Source organism: Neophocaena asiaeorientalis, unplaced genomic scaffold, assembly GCF_003031525.2.
Source record: "Neophocaena asiaeorientalis asiaeorientalis breed wild unplaced genomic scaffold, Neophocaena_asiaeorientalis_V1.1 scaffold629, whole genome shotgun sequence".
NCBI classification, from domain to species: domain Eukaryota; kingdom Metazoa; phylum Chordata; class Mammalia; order Artiodactyla; family Phocoenidae; genus Neophocaena; species Neophocaena asiaeorientalis.
Window position 1 is genome coordinate 6,496,215 of NW_020175468.1, and position 16,026 is coordinate 6,512,240.

A 16,026-nucleotide genomic window follows, 5' to 3' on the forward strand; every position below is an offset into this window, starting at 1 on the left:
AAGATGCAGTTCAGCCAGGGGAGCCCCAAAGCCCCATGGTGCCACCCCCAAGCCCTGAGACAACTCTCCTCTCTCCAGGAACATAAAACCACGCAGGTCAGGAGCGAGGAGGGTCTTCTAGGGGATCGGAGATGACAGTGGGAAAGACATGCATGCTGCCCACGCTGCCATGGAGGCAGCTCTTCCTGACTGCGTGCCGCCTGTGTCTGTTTGGGGAAGGGCACGTCTGACAGGGTTTGCCTAGACGGCCAGCTGTCACCCTCAAGGGGGATGTTGGTGGGTGCAGGAATCTGTGTGTCTTTGTGGCTGATGTAGAGTCATGGAGGGTGGGGGGAGACAGCCACAGCCCCTGTCTGAATGTGTCTGGGGACACATTTATGTGGGTGGGGCTGGAAAAACATGCTTATTTGTCTATATACAGGGTGGGCCTGATATGTAGGAAGCAGGAGAACGTAACGGTTATGAGTCCAGGGCTTGGGAGGCTCTGAGCTGGAGGCCCGGCCCTACTACTTCCTGTAGAGAACCAAGTCCACACCTCTCTCAGAATCTCAGTTTCCTCCCTTGTAAAGGAAGGGTGATAGTTATCTCTGCCTCCGAGTGCTTATGTGGGGCTCAAGCGAGACAATGCATGCAAAGTGCTCAAAATAGCGCCTGGCACACAGTGAGGGCTCGACACAAACTGGCCACTGAGCGGTGACGGCCAACATGGGACGCGTGTCTGGGAGAGCGTGTCTTGGCTGGGTGGGGTAAAGGTCTGAATATCCGTGTTGGGTAGGTAGGTGTGGGGATGGACGCTCCCCTGTCCGTGTATGTGTGCGATGGCCCTGCACGCACATGTCTGACTGCAAGGCTCAGTGTCTGTGTGAGTTTTTCTGCACGTAGGAGTGTCTTGGTACCTTGGTGTATGGCTAGATGTTTGTGAACAAATACACATAAATATGCATCTTTTGTATGTTTGCATTTATTCAACATGTATTATCGGATACCTACTCTGAGCAGGTGGTTTTAGATGCTGGGGATACCATGGTGAACAAAACAGAAACGCCCGCCCTCATGGAACTTACAAGCTAAATATCTGTACATACCTCTAAGCAAAACACAGAGCAAGCCACATGGCGATTAGATAAGCAAAGATAGATGCTATGGAGAAAAATCTGGCAGGGAAGGTGGCTAAATAGTGGGTAGTTTGCCATTTTGTAAACAGGGGGACATTTGAGCAGTAACTTGGAGAGGAGGGAGCGAATTGCTAGCTCCCTGGGGAAGTGCACGCAAAGCAGCAGGAAGAGCAAGTGCAAAGGCCCTGAGTTGCGCATGTGCAGGGGCAGCAGAGGCACCTGGAGGAGACCCGTGTGGCTGGAGCAGCTTGGGAGGTGGAAAGGAAGAAAGGGGTCAGACTTAGCTCAGGGCCACGCTGTGAGGCCTCGTGGATGTTCTCAGAAAGCGAGTGGGGCACCGGAGGGTTCTGAGCACAACCGGCCAAGGCCTGAAGGGGCCCTGGAAGTGTCTGTGTGCAGGATGCCCATGTGCCAGGGGCAAGGGTGTGAGCTCACCGCGGGGCCGGGGTAGGTGCTGGCTTCACAGTTCTCCCTCCAGGACATGTTGAGGCTGCGCACAAACTCAGGATAGAAGGGGTGAGAGGTGTTGAACATGGAGAAGCCCAGGATGTTGGAGGAGTCCTCCACGATCCCGTCCAGGTGCAGGATGGGGAAGTCCTGGGACCGAGAAGAGGGGGTGAGGGAGGGGCTGGGCCCACGTCAGGGCAGATGCTGCACAGGGAGATGGGGGCTTCGGGGGCTGCAGAGGGTACGCACCATGGTGGTGAGGATGTACTTGTAAAACGCTGAGGTCATTCCCAGCTCCGAGGCCTGGAGAACACAGGAGGCAGGCATGGGGAGAAGTCGAGAGAGCAAGAGAGATTTAGAGACAGGCCTTGCAAGGAGACACCCCGTGAGGAACAGTAAGAGACACCCAGAGACAGAGAGAGACAGGGGAAAGGAGACAAGTGGGGGCAGAGGGAGACCTTGGTTGCTCATGTCCCGCAGGGTGACTAGGGCCCCAGGTGGGAAGAAGATTTTGTTGGAGGAGAGAATGACACCCTCAAGTGCCCGCCTCCCGCTTTAGGTCACTTAGAAGACTGCCTTCTGGAGACAGGCAAAGGGACACCTCAGAAACAGGGTGGGGGAGGGCAACCTTAACCTTAACCTTAACCCCCAGGTTGCCCCAAAGCCAAATTTGGGCTGCTAATGGGTAAGGCTCAGCCTGGTCACAGGTCAGAAAAACTACCCCCTGCAATCTTTAAAAGCACTTTGCAGGGCTTCCCTGGTGGCGCAGTGGTTGAGAGTCCGCCTGCCGATGCAGGGGACGCGGGTTTGTGCCCCAGTCTGGGAAGATCCCACATGCCGCGGAGCGGCTGGGCCCGTGAGCCATGGCCGCTGGGCCTGCGCGTCCGGAGCCTGTGCTCCGCAGCGGGAGAGGCCACAACAGTGAAACGCCCACATACCGCAAAAAAAAAAAAAAAGCACTTTGCAATGAAAGGCAGCCAATTTAAAACTCAAGATTCGGGAATTCCCTGGCGGTCCAATGGTTGGGACTCCGCACTTCCACTGCAGGGGGCACAGGTTCGATCCCTGGTCAGGGAAATAAGATCCCGCAAGCCGTGCAGCGCAGCCAAAAAAATAAAAAAATAAAAAATAAATAAAAATAAATAAATCTCAAGATTCATGTTGTGAGCCCCCTTTCTCACAGTCCTCAAGGAAAACAAAGCTAGAAGACGTCTCCATGCTAGGAGTGCCCAGTTCTGTCCTGCTACCATCATTAGAACATGAAATGGCACCAGACTGCATTGCCTGTGTGGCAGGAGCTGTTATCACATGGGTTACAGCCCATTCCAGGACAGAAAAATGCAGGCTCAAGAGGAAAGTGACCACCGGTCACTTGGCTCGCACAGGAGGGGCTGGGACCCCGGCCCAGGCCTGCATGGTCTGCCTCCAGAACCCGAAATCTTTTCTCTAAGCCTCAAGAGCCCTGTGGATCCTGTCCACACTTCTTCCTGTTAGCTACGATCGGCAATGATATATGGTTTTAATTTTTTAAAAACTGGAGAAAAATAAATAATACACATTTGATTATGAGGAAAAATTAAGAGCAGGGAACAATGAATGATTAATGAATGTGGGTCACCATTGGATGGCATGCGGAGGGCCCATGGGGAAATGTCGTGTGCTGGCCCTTCCTGGGTGGTGCCCTTGAGACAGTCCGTTCCCCGCCCCCCCCAGAACCCCTGCTTCTTCATCCAAAAAATGGTATCATACCTGCCCTGCCCTGCAGGTTGGGGTGAGAGCCAAATTACCTTGTTTTTTTTTTGTTTTTTGGCGGCCACACTGAACGAATTGTGGGCTCCTAGTTCTCTGACCAGGGAGAGAACCAGGGCTCCCTGCAGTGGAAGCGCAGAGCCCTAACCACTGGACCACCAGGGAAGTCCCGAGAGCCAAATTAAAGAAGGCGCGCAAACACCTCGACACAGAGTAGGAGAGGCACTCAGTAAAGATGACAGGGCGCTCCCACTACGACCGTGTTTATTCTGGGCCAGGGCCTGTCCCAGTGCTTCCCCACCTTTCACTCATTAACCCTCACGGCACCCCACTGAGGTAGCAGGTATGCACAGAGAGGGAAGGCGACTGTCCAGGGTCCAACCAAGGGTGCAGCCGGCAAGCAGCTGAGCTGAGAGACAAAACTTCCTATTTAGCGTTTGCACGTAGGAGGCGGGGCTCCGGACCACCACGTGATAACTGAGGCCCATGGGCCTTGGTTGACTTGTTCTGTCACCCCATGTTTCTGCTCCTGACCCTGTCGGGAAATCAGGTGGGGACCCACCAGAGAGGGGAAATCAGGTGGGGACCCACCTTACGGAGAATGAGGTGGGAAATGGATGCGTTGGCGTCGATGATGATGGTGGACACTTTGTCATCTCGGATCTCCTTGAGCAGCGGCGTGGGGTCCCGGCTGTCGTCCAGCATCCTCACTGACAGCGTCTCCTTGGAGATGAGGAAGCCGCGCACCAGTTCCTCCAATCGCAGCAGGCCTGAGGGAGGGGTGGGGCCCTGGGTTAGAGCCCCTCCGTGTGCCTGGAGATGGGGCGGCCGCTCCCTCCTCTCTGGCACGGGGTAGCTGGGGAGAGGACCAGGGCTCGCCCAGGATGTGGGGTGCCTGTTTGGAGTGCAGCTGGCTCTCTTGGGGTGCTGGGCCCAGGCGCCTGATGCTCGGGTCCTCTCAAATTGAAGTCTCAACCGAGACCTCCCCCGACCTCCAGATCGCTGTCTCCTGCCACCTTTCTGTCCCCACCGGGCTGCATGACAAACGTCGCACACTTCACGTGTGCATAGCCGCAATCTGCTCTCCTCGCCAAACCACCACAGTGGTGAACAGACTCCAGCCGGCCAGGCGCTCACGCCAGAACCTTTGACGGCAGCCTGGCCCCTGTCTGTCTCTCACACCCACGGCCAATCCACCGAGGCTCTACTTTCAAAACACACCCCATGGCACCGCATCCCCGTCACGGCCCTGGCCTGAGCCACTGCCATCTCCCGCCTGTGACATCGGCCACGCCTGCCCCCGGAGAGTCTGTTCCCTACACAGCAGCCAGAACTGCTGCTGTAACGCAGATGTGTCCTCCTCTGTTCCAAACCCTCCAACAGCTTCTCGCTGGTTCAGAGTGAAGGCCAAAGTCCTCACAGTCTGCAAGGCCCTACTCCATCTGCCGACTCGCTTCATTATGTCCCTGACCTCATCTCCTCCTCTCCCACTCGCTTGGCTCCAGCCACGCCGGCCTCCTTGTTGTCACACACACACACACACGTGCCCCATGGCCTCTGCGCTGGCTGTTCCCTCTGCCTGGAACGCTCCTCTCCAGACCCCCACACTCCAGATCTTTACTCAGATATCACCTCCTAGGTGAGGCCCACGCCAACCATTCTATTTCAAATTGCACCCCCTTACTCCAGCTCTCCCAATTCCCGTCATCCTCCTCTATTTGTCCACAGGACTCACTACTCCTTACCAGACCACGTCTTCTCTATGTCCACTGCCTGGCTCTTCTCATTAGGTTTGACAAGGGCCTGGCTCATGCACTGCCACATCCCTAATACCAAGAACAATGTCTGGGGACTTCGCTGGTGGATCAGTGGTTAAGAATCCACCTGCCAATGCAGGGGACAGGGGTTCGAGCCCTGGTCCAGGAAGATCTCACATGTCTCAGAGCAACAAAGCCCGTGCGCCACAACTCCTGAGCCTGCGCTCTAGAGCCTGCAAGCCACAACTACTAAAGCCCACGCGCCTAGAGCCCGTGCTCCACGACAAGAGAAGCCACTGCAGTGAGAAGCCTGCACACTGCAACGAGTGACCCCCGTTGGCCGCAACTAGAGAAAGCCTGCGCGCAGCAACGAACACCCAACACAGCCAAAAATAAATAAATAAGTAAAAAATAAAAATAAATGTCTGGACCACGGCAGGTATGCAGTGAATACCTTTTGAAAGAGGAATCCCTCCTGGAGGTGACTGAGCACGGTCCTCTCTCTCTCCAGCGGCACCTACAAGCCCGTCAGCCTCCCAGACGTCTCCACTTGAATGTCTCAAAGACACCTCAAACACAGCATGTGCCCCTGAACTGACTGTCCCCTCCTCCTCGGGCAGGACCTGGTCACCTTCCATGACCCCACCCTCTCCCTTCCCTCACAACTCTCCTCAAATCCATTCTGGCCCCTCCGTCCCCATGCCACCACCTGAGCCCTAACCAGGACCATCCCTCCCCGCCTCTAGCTGCTCTCCATGCCACATCTCGTGTCATGGAGTCTCCAAGTCTACTCTCTGTGTTGCAGCCAAAGAACCCAAAGAGCTCTTCCTGCAACACACTCGTCCCTGCCCGGTGTGGGTACTTTCCATGGCCCCCATCGTCTTCAGGAAAAAACAAAAGGCCCTCAGTGATCATGCCCCGTTCCCGGGTCCTACTTCATTGCTCCCATGCTGGGAGCATCTCTGAACCTCCCAGGGCCTCGCCTCTGCCCTGCCCTGCCCTCTGCTTTGTACATACTCCCTCTCTTCTCTCCCACCTCACCTCCTCCCTACCTTGCAGGTCCATCTTAGAGGTCCCTTTCTCTGGGAGGCAGGCTCTGAACCTCCTAGACTAGGGTTGGATCACCCCCGCTTAACTCCTGAGAGCTCGCAACACTCCGCATCACAACTGCTCGACCACGGCGTCCCCCAGTGGCCCCGGAGCTCCGGGAAGCCGGGGACCACGCCTAGCGCTGTTCACTGCGAAATCACTGGGACCTAGCAGGGGCCCTGCTCCGAGCACGTGCTCAGTCACTATCTGCGGACTAAAGAGTCTCTTTGGGGGCAGGAGTGGGTGGGGAGGGGGTGGCCTGTGGAACCAGAGGTCTGGGTTCCTAAAGGGGAAGGGATGGTGGAGACTAGGAGAGCCTGTGTCTGGATTCCCCGGGCCTTAAAATCAGGGGGCATTCATGACTGTGGGAGACTAGATGTCTTGGGAAGGGGAGTTTGGGGAAATAGAAAACAAGGCATCCAGTTCTCCTCCCTCGTGGGACTTCCCTGGCAGTCCGGTTGTTAGGACTCTGCACTCTCACTGCCAAGGGCCTGGGTTCAATCCCCGGTCGGGGAAACTAGGATCCCACAGGCCGGGCGGCGCGTCCAAAAAAATAAAATAAAATAAAAAACAGTTCTCCTCCCTCACACTCGGCCTTGGCGCAGATGAGGCTGGCCGAGGGGTAGTTGAAGGACTTGAGGATCCGGGAGACCGCCAGGCTGACGTCCTCGTTACTGGGGTACAGGCTGACAGACGCGAAGCGAAGGTACTGAAGGCGGGGCATCTCCTCGGGACCCACCTTGACGTGGGGGATCTGAACAGAGAAGGACCTTTGCTTCCATCCTGCTCCCCCCTCCCCAGCCCTCGCCTCCAGGGACCGCCCCCCCGCCAACCCCGCGTTCCCACCTCACCTCCTTCTCCCCACAGATATGGCTCACGGACTCTGCGCTGGCTGTTCCCTCTGCCTGGAACGCTCCTCTCCAGACCCCCACACTCCAGATCTTTACTCAGATATCACCTCCTAGGTGAGGCCCACGCCAACCATTCTATTTCAAATTGCACCCCCTTACTCCAGCTCTCCCAATTCCCGTCATCCTCCTCTATTTGTCCACAGGACTCACTACTCCTTACCAGACCACGTCTTCTCTATGTCCACTGCCTGGCTCTTCTCATTAGGTTTGACAAGGGCCTGGCTCATGCACTGCCACATCCCTAATACCAAGAACAATGTCTGGGGACTTCGCTGGTGGATCAGTGGTTAAGAATCCACCTGCCAATGCAGGGGACAGGGGTTCGAGCCCTGGTCCAGGAAGATCTCACATGTCTCAGAGCAACAAAGCCCGTGCGCCACAACTCCTGAGCCTGCGCTCTAGAGCCTGCAAGCCACAACTACTAAAGCCCACGCGCCTAGAGCCCGTGCTCCACGACAAGAGAAGCCACTGCAGTGAGAAGCCTGCACACTGCAACGAGTGACCCCCGTTGGCCGCAACTAGAGAAAGCCTGCGCGCAGCAACGAACACCCAACACAGCCAAAAATAAATAAATAAGTAAAAAATAAAAATAAATGTCTGGACCACGGCAGGTATGCAGTGAATACCTTTTGAAAGAGGAATCCCTCCTGGAGGTGACTGAGCACGGTCCTCTCTCTCTCCAGCGGCACCTACAAGCCCGTCAGCCTCCCAGACGTCTCCACTTGAATGTCTCAAAGACACCTCAAACACAGCATGTGCCCCTGAACTGACTGTCCCCTCCTCCTCGGGCAGGACCTGGTCACCTTCCATGACCCCACCCTCTCCCTTCCCTCACAACTCTCCTCAAATCCATTCTGGCCCCTCCGTCCCCATGCCACCACCTGAGCCCTAACCAGGACCATCCCTCCCCGCCTCTAGCTGCTCTCCATGCCACATCTCGTGTCATGGAGTCTCCAAGTCTACTCTCTGTGTTGCAGCCAAAGAACCCAAAGAGCTCTTCCTGCAACACACTCGTCCCTGCCCGGTGTGGGTACTTTCCATGGCCCCCATCGTCTTCAGGAAAAAACAAAAGGCCCTCAGTGATCATGCCCCGTTCCCGGGTCCTACTTCATTGCTCCCATGCTGGGAGCATCTCTGAACCTCCCAGGGCCTCGCCTCTGCCCTGCCCTGCCCTCTGCTTTGTACATACTCCCTCTCTTCTCTCCCACCTCACCTCCTCCCTACCTTGCAGGTCCATCTTAGAGGTCCCTTTCTCTGGGAGGCAGGCTCTGAACCTCCTAGACTAGGGTTGGATCACCCCCGCTTAACTCCTGAGAGCTCGCAACACTCCGCATCACAACTGCTCGACCACGGCGTCCCCCAGTGGCCCCGGAGCTCCGGGAAGCCGGGGACCACGCCTAGCGCTGTTCACTGCGAAATCACTGGGACCTAGCAGGGGCCCTGCTCCGAGCACGTGCTCAGTCACTATCTGCGGACTAAAGAGTCTCTTTGGGGGCAGGAGTGGGTGGGGAGGGGGTGGCCTGTGGAACCAGAGGTCTGGGTTCCTAAAGGGGAAGGGATGGTGGAGACTAGGAGAGCCTGTGTCTGGATTCCCCGGGCCTTAAAATCAGGGGGCATTCATGACTGTGGGAGACTAGATGTCTTGGGAAGGGGAGTTTGGGGAAATAGAAAACAAGGCATCCAGTTCTCCTCCCTCGTGGGACTTCCCTGGCAGTCCGGTTGTTAGGACTCTGCACTCTCACTGCCAAGGGCCTGGGTTCAATCCCCGGTCGGGGAAACTAGGATCCCACAGGCCGGGCGGCGCGTCCAAAAAAATAAAATAAAATAAAAAACAGTTCTCCTCCCTCACACTCGGCCTTGGCGCAGATGAGGCTGGCCGAGGGGTAGTTGAAGGACTTGAGGATCCGGGAGACCGCCAGGCTGACGTCCTCGTTACTGGGGTACAGGCTGACAGACGCGAAGCGAAGGTACTGAAGGCGGGGCATCTCCTCGGGACCCACCTTGACGTGGGGGATCTGAACAGAGAAGGACCTTTGCTTCCATCCTGCTCCCCCCTCCCCAGCCCTCGCCTCCAGGGACCGCCCCCCCGCCAACCCCGCGTTCCCACCTCACCTCCTTCTCCCCACAGATATGGCTCACGGTGGAGGCCGACGCAGGGCTGGAGGAGGGCCCCAGGACAGACACGACCCCCTTGGGCAGGATCTGACACACTGTGAGGGGTGGGAAGAGACCGCAGATTCAGGGACCCTCTTCCTCCTCTCTGTCCCCGCCCTCAGGGAACTGCCTTGGCCCAGGAGATAACCCGACACTCCACATGGAGCTGCCTGACCCTCCTCCACCACCTGGGGACCCAGAAGCCCAGTCCCTGACCCAGCCCACCGCAGGAGACAAAAGGAGGGGGCACGAGACAGAGGGAGGCAGGGAGACATGGCAACAGAGGGCCGGCAGACCAAGAGAGAGACAAAGGAAGAAATGAAGAGGATACACCAAGGACCTCCTTCTGGCTGCAAATCCAGTGCCTGGTTTCTCAGCCTTTGTCTCTCTTAAGCTTTTGAACTACGCACAACCTAAGGTGCATCCAACACCCCCTCTACCCTGAACCCACAGCCAAGGTCCCCTCTACACTCTACACCCCAAACACCATTCCTCTGCTGCATTTCCTCGCTCCTCTTTCTTCCATTTTCTTTCTCCTTAAACATGTGTGCATCTCAAGACTGGGAGGTGGACGGAAGCCTTGGTTTTTACCTGTCCAGTGCCCATCCCCACGGCAGAACCCTAACTTTTCCTGAGGTAATCACATGGTTCCCAGAATTGATTGGTACCTGACCCAGGATCAAAGAACCACATTGTGCTGGCCACAGGGATCGGTTCAGAGATGGGGACAGGCTCAAACTAGGCCACTGAGAGCCTTCCCCAGGTCCTCTGCTAAAATTATCACTGGGTTTGCTAAACTGGTGAGATGCAAAGTTTTGAGCAGTTGAGGCCATCTTGCCACCAGCTGGGGAGGGCCTTCCTGAAAATGAAGCCAATTTAGAGGAAAGTAGGACCCAGAGATGAAGACACAGACGTTCCTGGAACATCATTTGAGTGCCTGTATTAAGCCTTGCCTGAAACAATCCTGGGATATCATTTGGGTACCTGGATTCAACCAAGCCTGAAATTAATCTTTAGGCCTTTTAGTGACATGAGCTGATAAGTTCTCTTTTTTCCTTAAGGCAGCCTGAGCTGGGTTTCTGCCATCCAACTAAGAGCACCGTAACTAAACGTTTCATCTTCCTCCAAACTTATTCCTTCTGTGTCTTCCATGTTGGTGAGGGTCCCACCATTTACACACACCAAATACCTGGAAATGGTCCTCGCCTTCAATCTTCCTCCTAATGGCCAATTAGTCACCAAATCCTGTCTCTATTTGTCCCCAAATTTTCTCATATCTGTCCGCTTCTCTTCGACCCCTCCTCCCCTGTCCTACTTTAGGGCTGTCAAGTCAGGCACGCACCAGTCTCCTCGCCAGCTACCCAAATCTAGCTTCCAGACTCCACTTTCACCAGCTCCCTGTTCCAAACCCATCAACGACTCCCCACTGCCTGTAGGTGAAGGTAGCGTCTTTCAACCTGACCTGTAGACCTCCTCGAGCTGGCCTGTCAATCTGCCCAGCCTCACCTCCCACTGCCGAGTCACACTCCAGTCCAGAAGTCTCTCACGATCCCCCCAAACACGTCCTGAGTCCAGGTGTTCAGGATGGGTGCAACCCCACATCGAGTTGCTTGGCTCCAAATACTCAGCCCTCCCCTCTGCCCCAGCTCCAGACTACAGGCACATGCCTGGAATACCATCTCCCTCCATACCCTCCAACCCGGCCTCTCATTGTGTTCTGTGCTACACCAGTCAAAAAAGTCCAGGAAACATTGGACCCCATTCTCCCTCTCAGTGATCTGAAACACACATGAACATAACAAAGGCTCTGATAAAGGCCTGCAGGAAAGAAATCTGTCTAAAACACCTTTGAAGGCAGCATCTCCCGAAGGTCTAATGTCCCCAGCACGTCTATTCAAGGGACATTTGCTCAGTCTGTGAGTATTCAACAGACTCATGCACCCCTACTATAGGGCTGGTTGTGTTCCACGGGGCATACCTCGAGCAACACCTCTCCCTCTATATCCTGCTCATCTTTCAGAGCTCAGCTTCAGTTCAGTCTTCTCCAGAACACCTTCGCTGTCCCTGCCCCTGAGGCACCCTGGCCTCGCTGCCTGGGCCCCTCATTACTTAGCTCTGGGGGCTAAGTGTCCCCAGCCAGCTGTGAAGCTTCTCTTTCAAACGAGGCCCTCAGCTCCTCCAGGGCAGCACAGGGGCTGATGCTCTCCCCACCGCCCCAGGCCCAGCAGCACCATCTCTGGGAAGAAGAGGGCAGTGCAGACAGGAAGGAAGGGGCAGATGGAACTAGAAGAGAACATGGCAAGCTGAGGCGGCCAGGGCCGAGGAACAGATGGAGGGCCACCAGCCTGCCCTGCCTCACCCCACGGCCCCTGTGGCCCTGCTCACTGGTGTCCGTGGTCTCGTACTGGCTGTCCCGCTGCAGCTCAAAGATGTCTACTTCCACGCGGGCCTTGGCTGGGACCTCAATGATCCCGTTGATCTGCTCCCGGGCCAGGGCCAGGGCCAGACGTTCACCGCGGCCACACACTGTCTGGTCGTCCAGGATGGCAGCTGAGGGGACACAGGAGTTGGGGACCATACTCCTGGGTCCTGAGGGAGGAAGGGCTGGGCTCCTGGATTCCTTGGCTCTGAGGGAGGCTGGAGGTGGGGTCAGGGCTCCAGACTCCCTGATCTGAGGTTGGAGAGAGCCGGGATCTGGACTCCTAGGTCCGGGGGAGGAAGGAGCCGGGGGCTGCTGGGCCGAGGCCCAGATCCCTGGGTCATGAGGGGCTGGCAGGCCCAGAAAAGAGCCCCAGGGAGGGCTCCGGGAGGGTCTGTGAGGAGGCAGGGGCCAGCTGGGGCGCTGTAGGGCCTCACCCATGCGCAGTGATGAGAGCACCTGGCAGCTGGGGCTGGCAAAGGCGACAATCAGCAGCAGCAGCAGCTCAGCCGGCATCTTCCTCCTTCCTCATGGGGACGCAGCTGCCGCGGCCCCCACTCGCCACCTGCAGGGAGACCCCCAGCCCACGGGGAGATTGCTGATATGGGGGCCTCTAAGCCCCTCTGGGGACTGCTGGATGGGGTGGTGACCACAGAGCCTGGGACACTGTTGCTGAGCTCTGAAGGGCCCTGCCCTCATTAGAGCTGACGAGACTGAAGGCATCGCTGTAGGGGGAGCTGAGAATCAGAGGAGCGCTAGCAGGGAGAAGCCCACAGCACGCAGGCACTGAGTGGGAGAAACACTGCTAGAGCCACCAAAATGGGAGGCAGGCATGAAAAGGATCTCAGGTAAGAGCAAATTCCAGGAACCATCTCCACCCCAGGAGGAGACCAGGAAGTGCCACCCCCCCACCCAATTCCGCCCCTGTCTCTGGGCAGGCAGCTGTTACTAGGCAACAGAAACCGGCTGGAGAGGATGCAGTGGTTGCTAGGCAACCCCATCCCAGGCCTCACTTGCCACCTTCCTGACATCCCTGGTTCCCACAATCCCACAGGGAGAGAGGCCTGGACATCCGGGGTCTGGAGGGGAGAGTATCCAGGAGTTAGGAAACTTGGGAAGAGAAAGACACATGGAGGCACACAGATGGAGTCAGATGGTCAGACCCGAGGCACCTAAGGGACTAAAAAAGAAAAAAGGAAAAAAGAAGGGTAAAGAGAGGGAAGGGGGGAAGCAGAGAGACAGAAGAAGGAAGAGAGGCCAGAGGTGGGAGGGATACCAAGAGACTCAGGAAAGGAGAAAGGGAAAATAGGCCAAAATATAAGGGAACAGAAAGCTGATATGAAGACAAGAGAATGGGGATAGCAATGGAGAGAAACAGAGGAGAGTTACAGGAAGATGAGGACAGGACTAGGAAAGAGAAAGAGGGAAGAGATAGGAAGACAGTGAGACACGGAGATGGAGAGAGAAAGGGCAGGGCAGGGAGAGGAAGAGCACAGGCAGGCAGAAGAGAGGGAAGTCAAGACACAGGAGGGACACAGAATAGAACAGGAAGACAGAATGGAGAGGCCACAAACCCACTGGAGATGCCACCAGAGACCTGGATGGGAAGACTGAGTAAGGCAAGGGGTGCACTGCCTGCAGAAGCGGGTGCCAAACTGTGCCCCCGCACCCCACACCAGGGAGCTGAAGACTAGGGGCAGACAGTGAGTCTCTGCTCCCCACACTGTTCCAGGTGCCCTGGGCTTCCGCAGCGTGACCACTGGGCAGGGATGAGTTTGGCCAGATGCATGGTGCCCCCTGGCCAAGGGCCATGCCCCCAAGGGAAGGGACACTTGGGTTTCCATGGGAGGGGGTTACTGAGAGGCCTAGAATGCTGTGAAGTGAGCCTGGGGGGACTCCCCGCACCCCACTCATGCCCACAGAAGGAGGGCTCAAGGTGGTGAGATGGTAGAATGAAACTTGCTAATGGAGACAGAGGCACAATGCAAAATTCAGATCATCCCTTGAAGCCAGAAAACCTAGGCCAGGGCCACAAGAGACCCCGCCCTCAGTCCCTGCTCTGCCACCGACTCCCAGGTGACCTCGAGCAGATCCCTCTCTCTCGCGGGACCTCTGGGAAAGACAGGCTGGGGATGGGAGGGCCTGCTGGACAGCCTGGGGCCTGTGGACTGTAATCGGCATCTAAGGTGAAGGCCTGTCAAGGGTGGAGGAGCAAGGGAAGCAGGGAGAAGCTGGAAGGAGAATTCACAGGGGGAGGGATGTGGAGGGCGGGGCTAGGAGAGAGGCTGGAGTGAGGGGGTCATCCTGAGACACCAGGGGCTTCTGGGGGCAAATCAGGGAGCAGAGACTAGAGGATAGATAGAAAGACCGAGAATGAGACAGGAGCCAGAAGGGCAGGGACCCACAGGTGGCAGACACGAGTGGAAGCCGAAAGACACAGTCCAGGGACAGGGCTGGGGGCAGCAGATGGACACTGAGGTACAGGAAGGCACAGACAGAAAAACAGACAGACCAAAAGTAAGTAACTGGGGCTAAATGAGAGAGAAGGACACACACACATCACCTACAAGTGAGACACCAAAGGGGACAGAGACAAGACAGAGAGCGTGAGAGAGGAGGGGCAGGGAATCAGGCCCGAGTCTCACAGGCCCAGGTACTTAGGCAAAGCCAGATAAAGATGGAAACACAGCAGCTGAGTGAGCGGAAAGGGCCCTGCCAGGGTAGGAAGACAGACAAGTGGGCAAGTGAGAGATATCACAAAGGGGAGAGGGCAAATGAGGTGAGGCAAAACAACTAACAGGTACAGGAACCGTGGGGAGAAGAGAAATTGCAAAACTCTGAAAAGAAGGAGGGCTAGTCGGAAAGAGACAGAGAGAAAAGGTGTGTGAGCCACACAGTTTCTCTAGAGAAGAGGAAGGGGCAAGTGGGACAGACACAAGATAGAGACAGACTCCCAAACAAGGAGAGACGAGAAGTGAGAGTCAGGGAGGGAAACTGAGGGAGGAAGAGTGAGTGACCTGGAGGGGCACAGGCAGGAGACAGGACAAGCACCCACCTAAGGGGGGCAGGTCCACACAGAGGTGCATCACTCAGAGCACCTTGGAAGGGGCGGTCATTCCCAGAGCCTGCAAGCCCCAAAGAGAGGGAAGGAATGGGAGCCAAAGGCCTGGCAGGGGAATGGAGAAGTGGGAAGAGAGAATGCGGGTGGGGGGGAGCTCACCACAGAAAAGACAAAGTGGACCATGGAGGGGGGCAGTTGCTAAAGGAGTGAGGGATGGAGGAGACAGGACGAGGAGTGGATCCGGGGAAGAAAACAGAAAAGTAAGAGGAGGAAGACAGCCTCCGAGCCCAGAGTTAGAGACGCAGACAGGGGAGCAGAGGCACAGGCAAAGCAAACAGGGGACAGAGGGCAGTGGAGAGAGGGCTAGACCGGGCATGGGATCCTCCCAAAAGAGAGAGAGGAGAGACAGGGGAGTTTCGAGAGACAGAGGGAGGAGACGGAGACGGAGACAGAGATCAGCAGAGACACACCGAGAAAGGGCTGGGCTAGCAGTAAGGAGAAACAAGTTGGACAGAGCCAGAGCGAGGCCCAAGAGACATATGAAATGGAGATTCCAAAATGGAAAGACATTTGCAGGAGATAGAGACCGGCTGGGATGGGACGCATGGCAGGCAGAGAGGATGAGGCTCAGAGGAAAGAAGAGAGACTGAAACAGAGTGAGAGAGCAGAGCCGGTCACCGCAGGGCCGAGGCTGGAGCAAGCAGGGGCGGAGACCAGCCAGGAGTCCCGGAGAGGGAGTGAGACCGCAAGTAAGAGCCAGCCAGCCCCTCAGGAGCCCAGCAGCTGGGGGCTGGGAGGCAAGATGAGCTCTGTACCCAGAAGAAGGGGTGAGGAAAGGCCAAGGGGAAGGAAGGCTGGGAGATGGAGGGCGCAGGGCAGGCCCTTGGTGGGGGAGGGTATCTGCCGTTCCGGGGAGCAGGGGAATGCGGGGCCCCCCACCAGGTCGCAGTGAGCCCAGCCTTCCAGGACCCAGGCCCGGCCCCAGCCCAACCCCCATCCTGCAGACACTCACGGATCCTGGTGGGACGGAGGGCTGGGCTCCCTCGAGGCCCGAGGAACGACAAGGAGGAGATGCTCTGACGCTGGGCGGTGTGGCTGGGGCGGGGGGAGAGGGCAGTCCACAGGGCCCCCTCCCCCACCTCCGGCAGTGGCCCCCAACTAACCCAAAATGGGGGTGCTCCCGGGGTGCAGGGAGGAAGGACAGGTGGAAGAGGAGAGGGCGGGCTGGGGAGGGGAGGAAGGGGAAAGGAGAAAATGGAGGAGGGAAGGGGAGAGAGGAGAGGGGGAAGGAGCAAATGGAGGGGAAGGAGGGAGGAAGGTGAAA

General features: G+C 56.9%; 1 protein-coding gene across 2 annotated transcripts in view; it reads right to left on the reverse strand.

Annotated features, from left to right (window-relative positions):
- Positions 1-15,901, reverse strand: part of GRIK5 (glutamate ionotropic receptor kainate type subunit 5) — a 52,809-nt gene extending 36,908 nt beyond the window's left edge. The window contains exons 1-8 of one of the 2 annotated variants that reach the window (XM_024768555.1): positions 15,715-15,901; positions 12,079-12,206; positions 11,608-11,772; positions 9,181-9,278; positions 8,918-9,083; positions 3,903-4,081; positions 1,812-1,865; positions 1,551-1,712 (exon numbers count right to left, since the gene is read on the reverse strand). In XM_024768555.1, coding sequence (XP_024624323.1) covers positions 1,551-1,712; positions 1,812-1,865; positions 3,903-4,081; positions 8,918-9,083; positions 9,181-9,278; positions 11,608-11,772; positions 12,079-12,157 — 903 coding nt within the window. In that variant the 5' untranslated portion in view covers positions 12,158-12,206; positions 15,715-15,901. Of the gene's footprint in view, positions 1-1,550; positions 1,713-1,811; positions 1,866-3,902; positions 4,082-6,745; positions 6,912-7,008; positions 7,023-8,917; positions 9,084-9,180; positions 9,279-11,607; positions 11,773-12,078; positions 12,207-15,714 lie in introns of those variants that run through there. The other variant, XM_024768554.1, reaches the window with a different exon arrangement.
- Between the last annotated feature and the right edge of the window lie 125 nt (positions 15,902-16,026).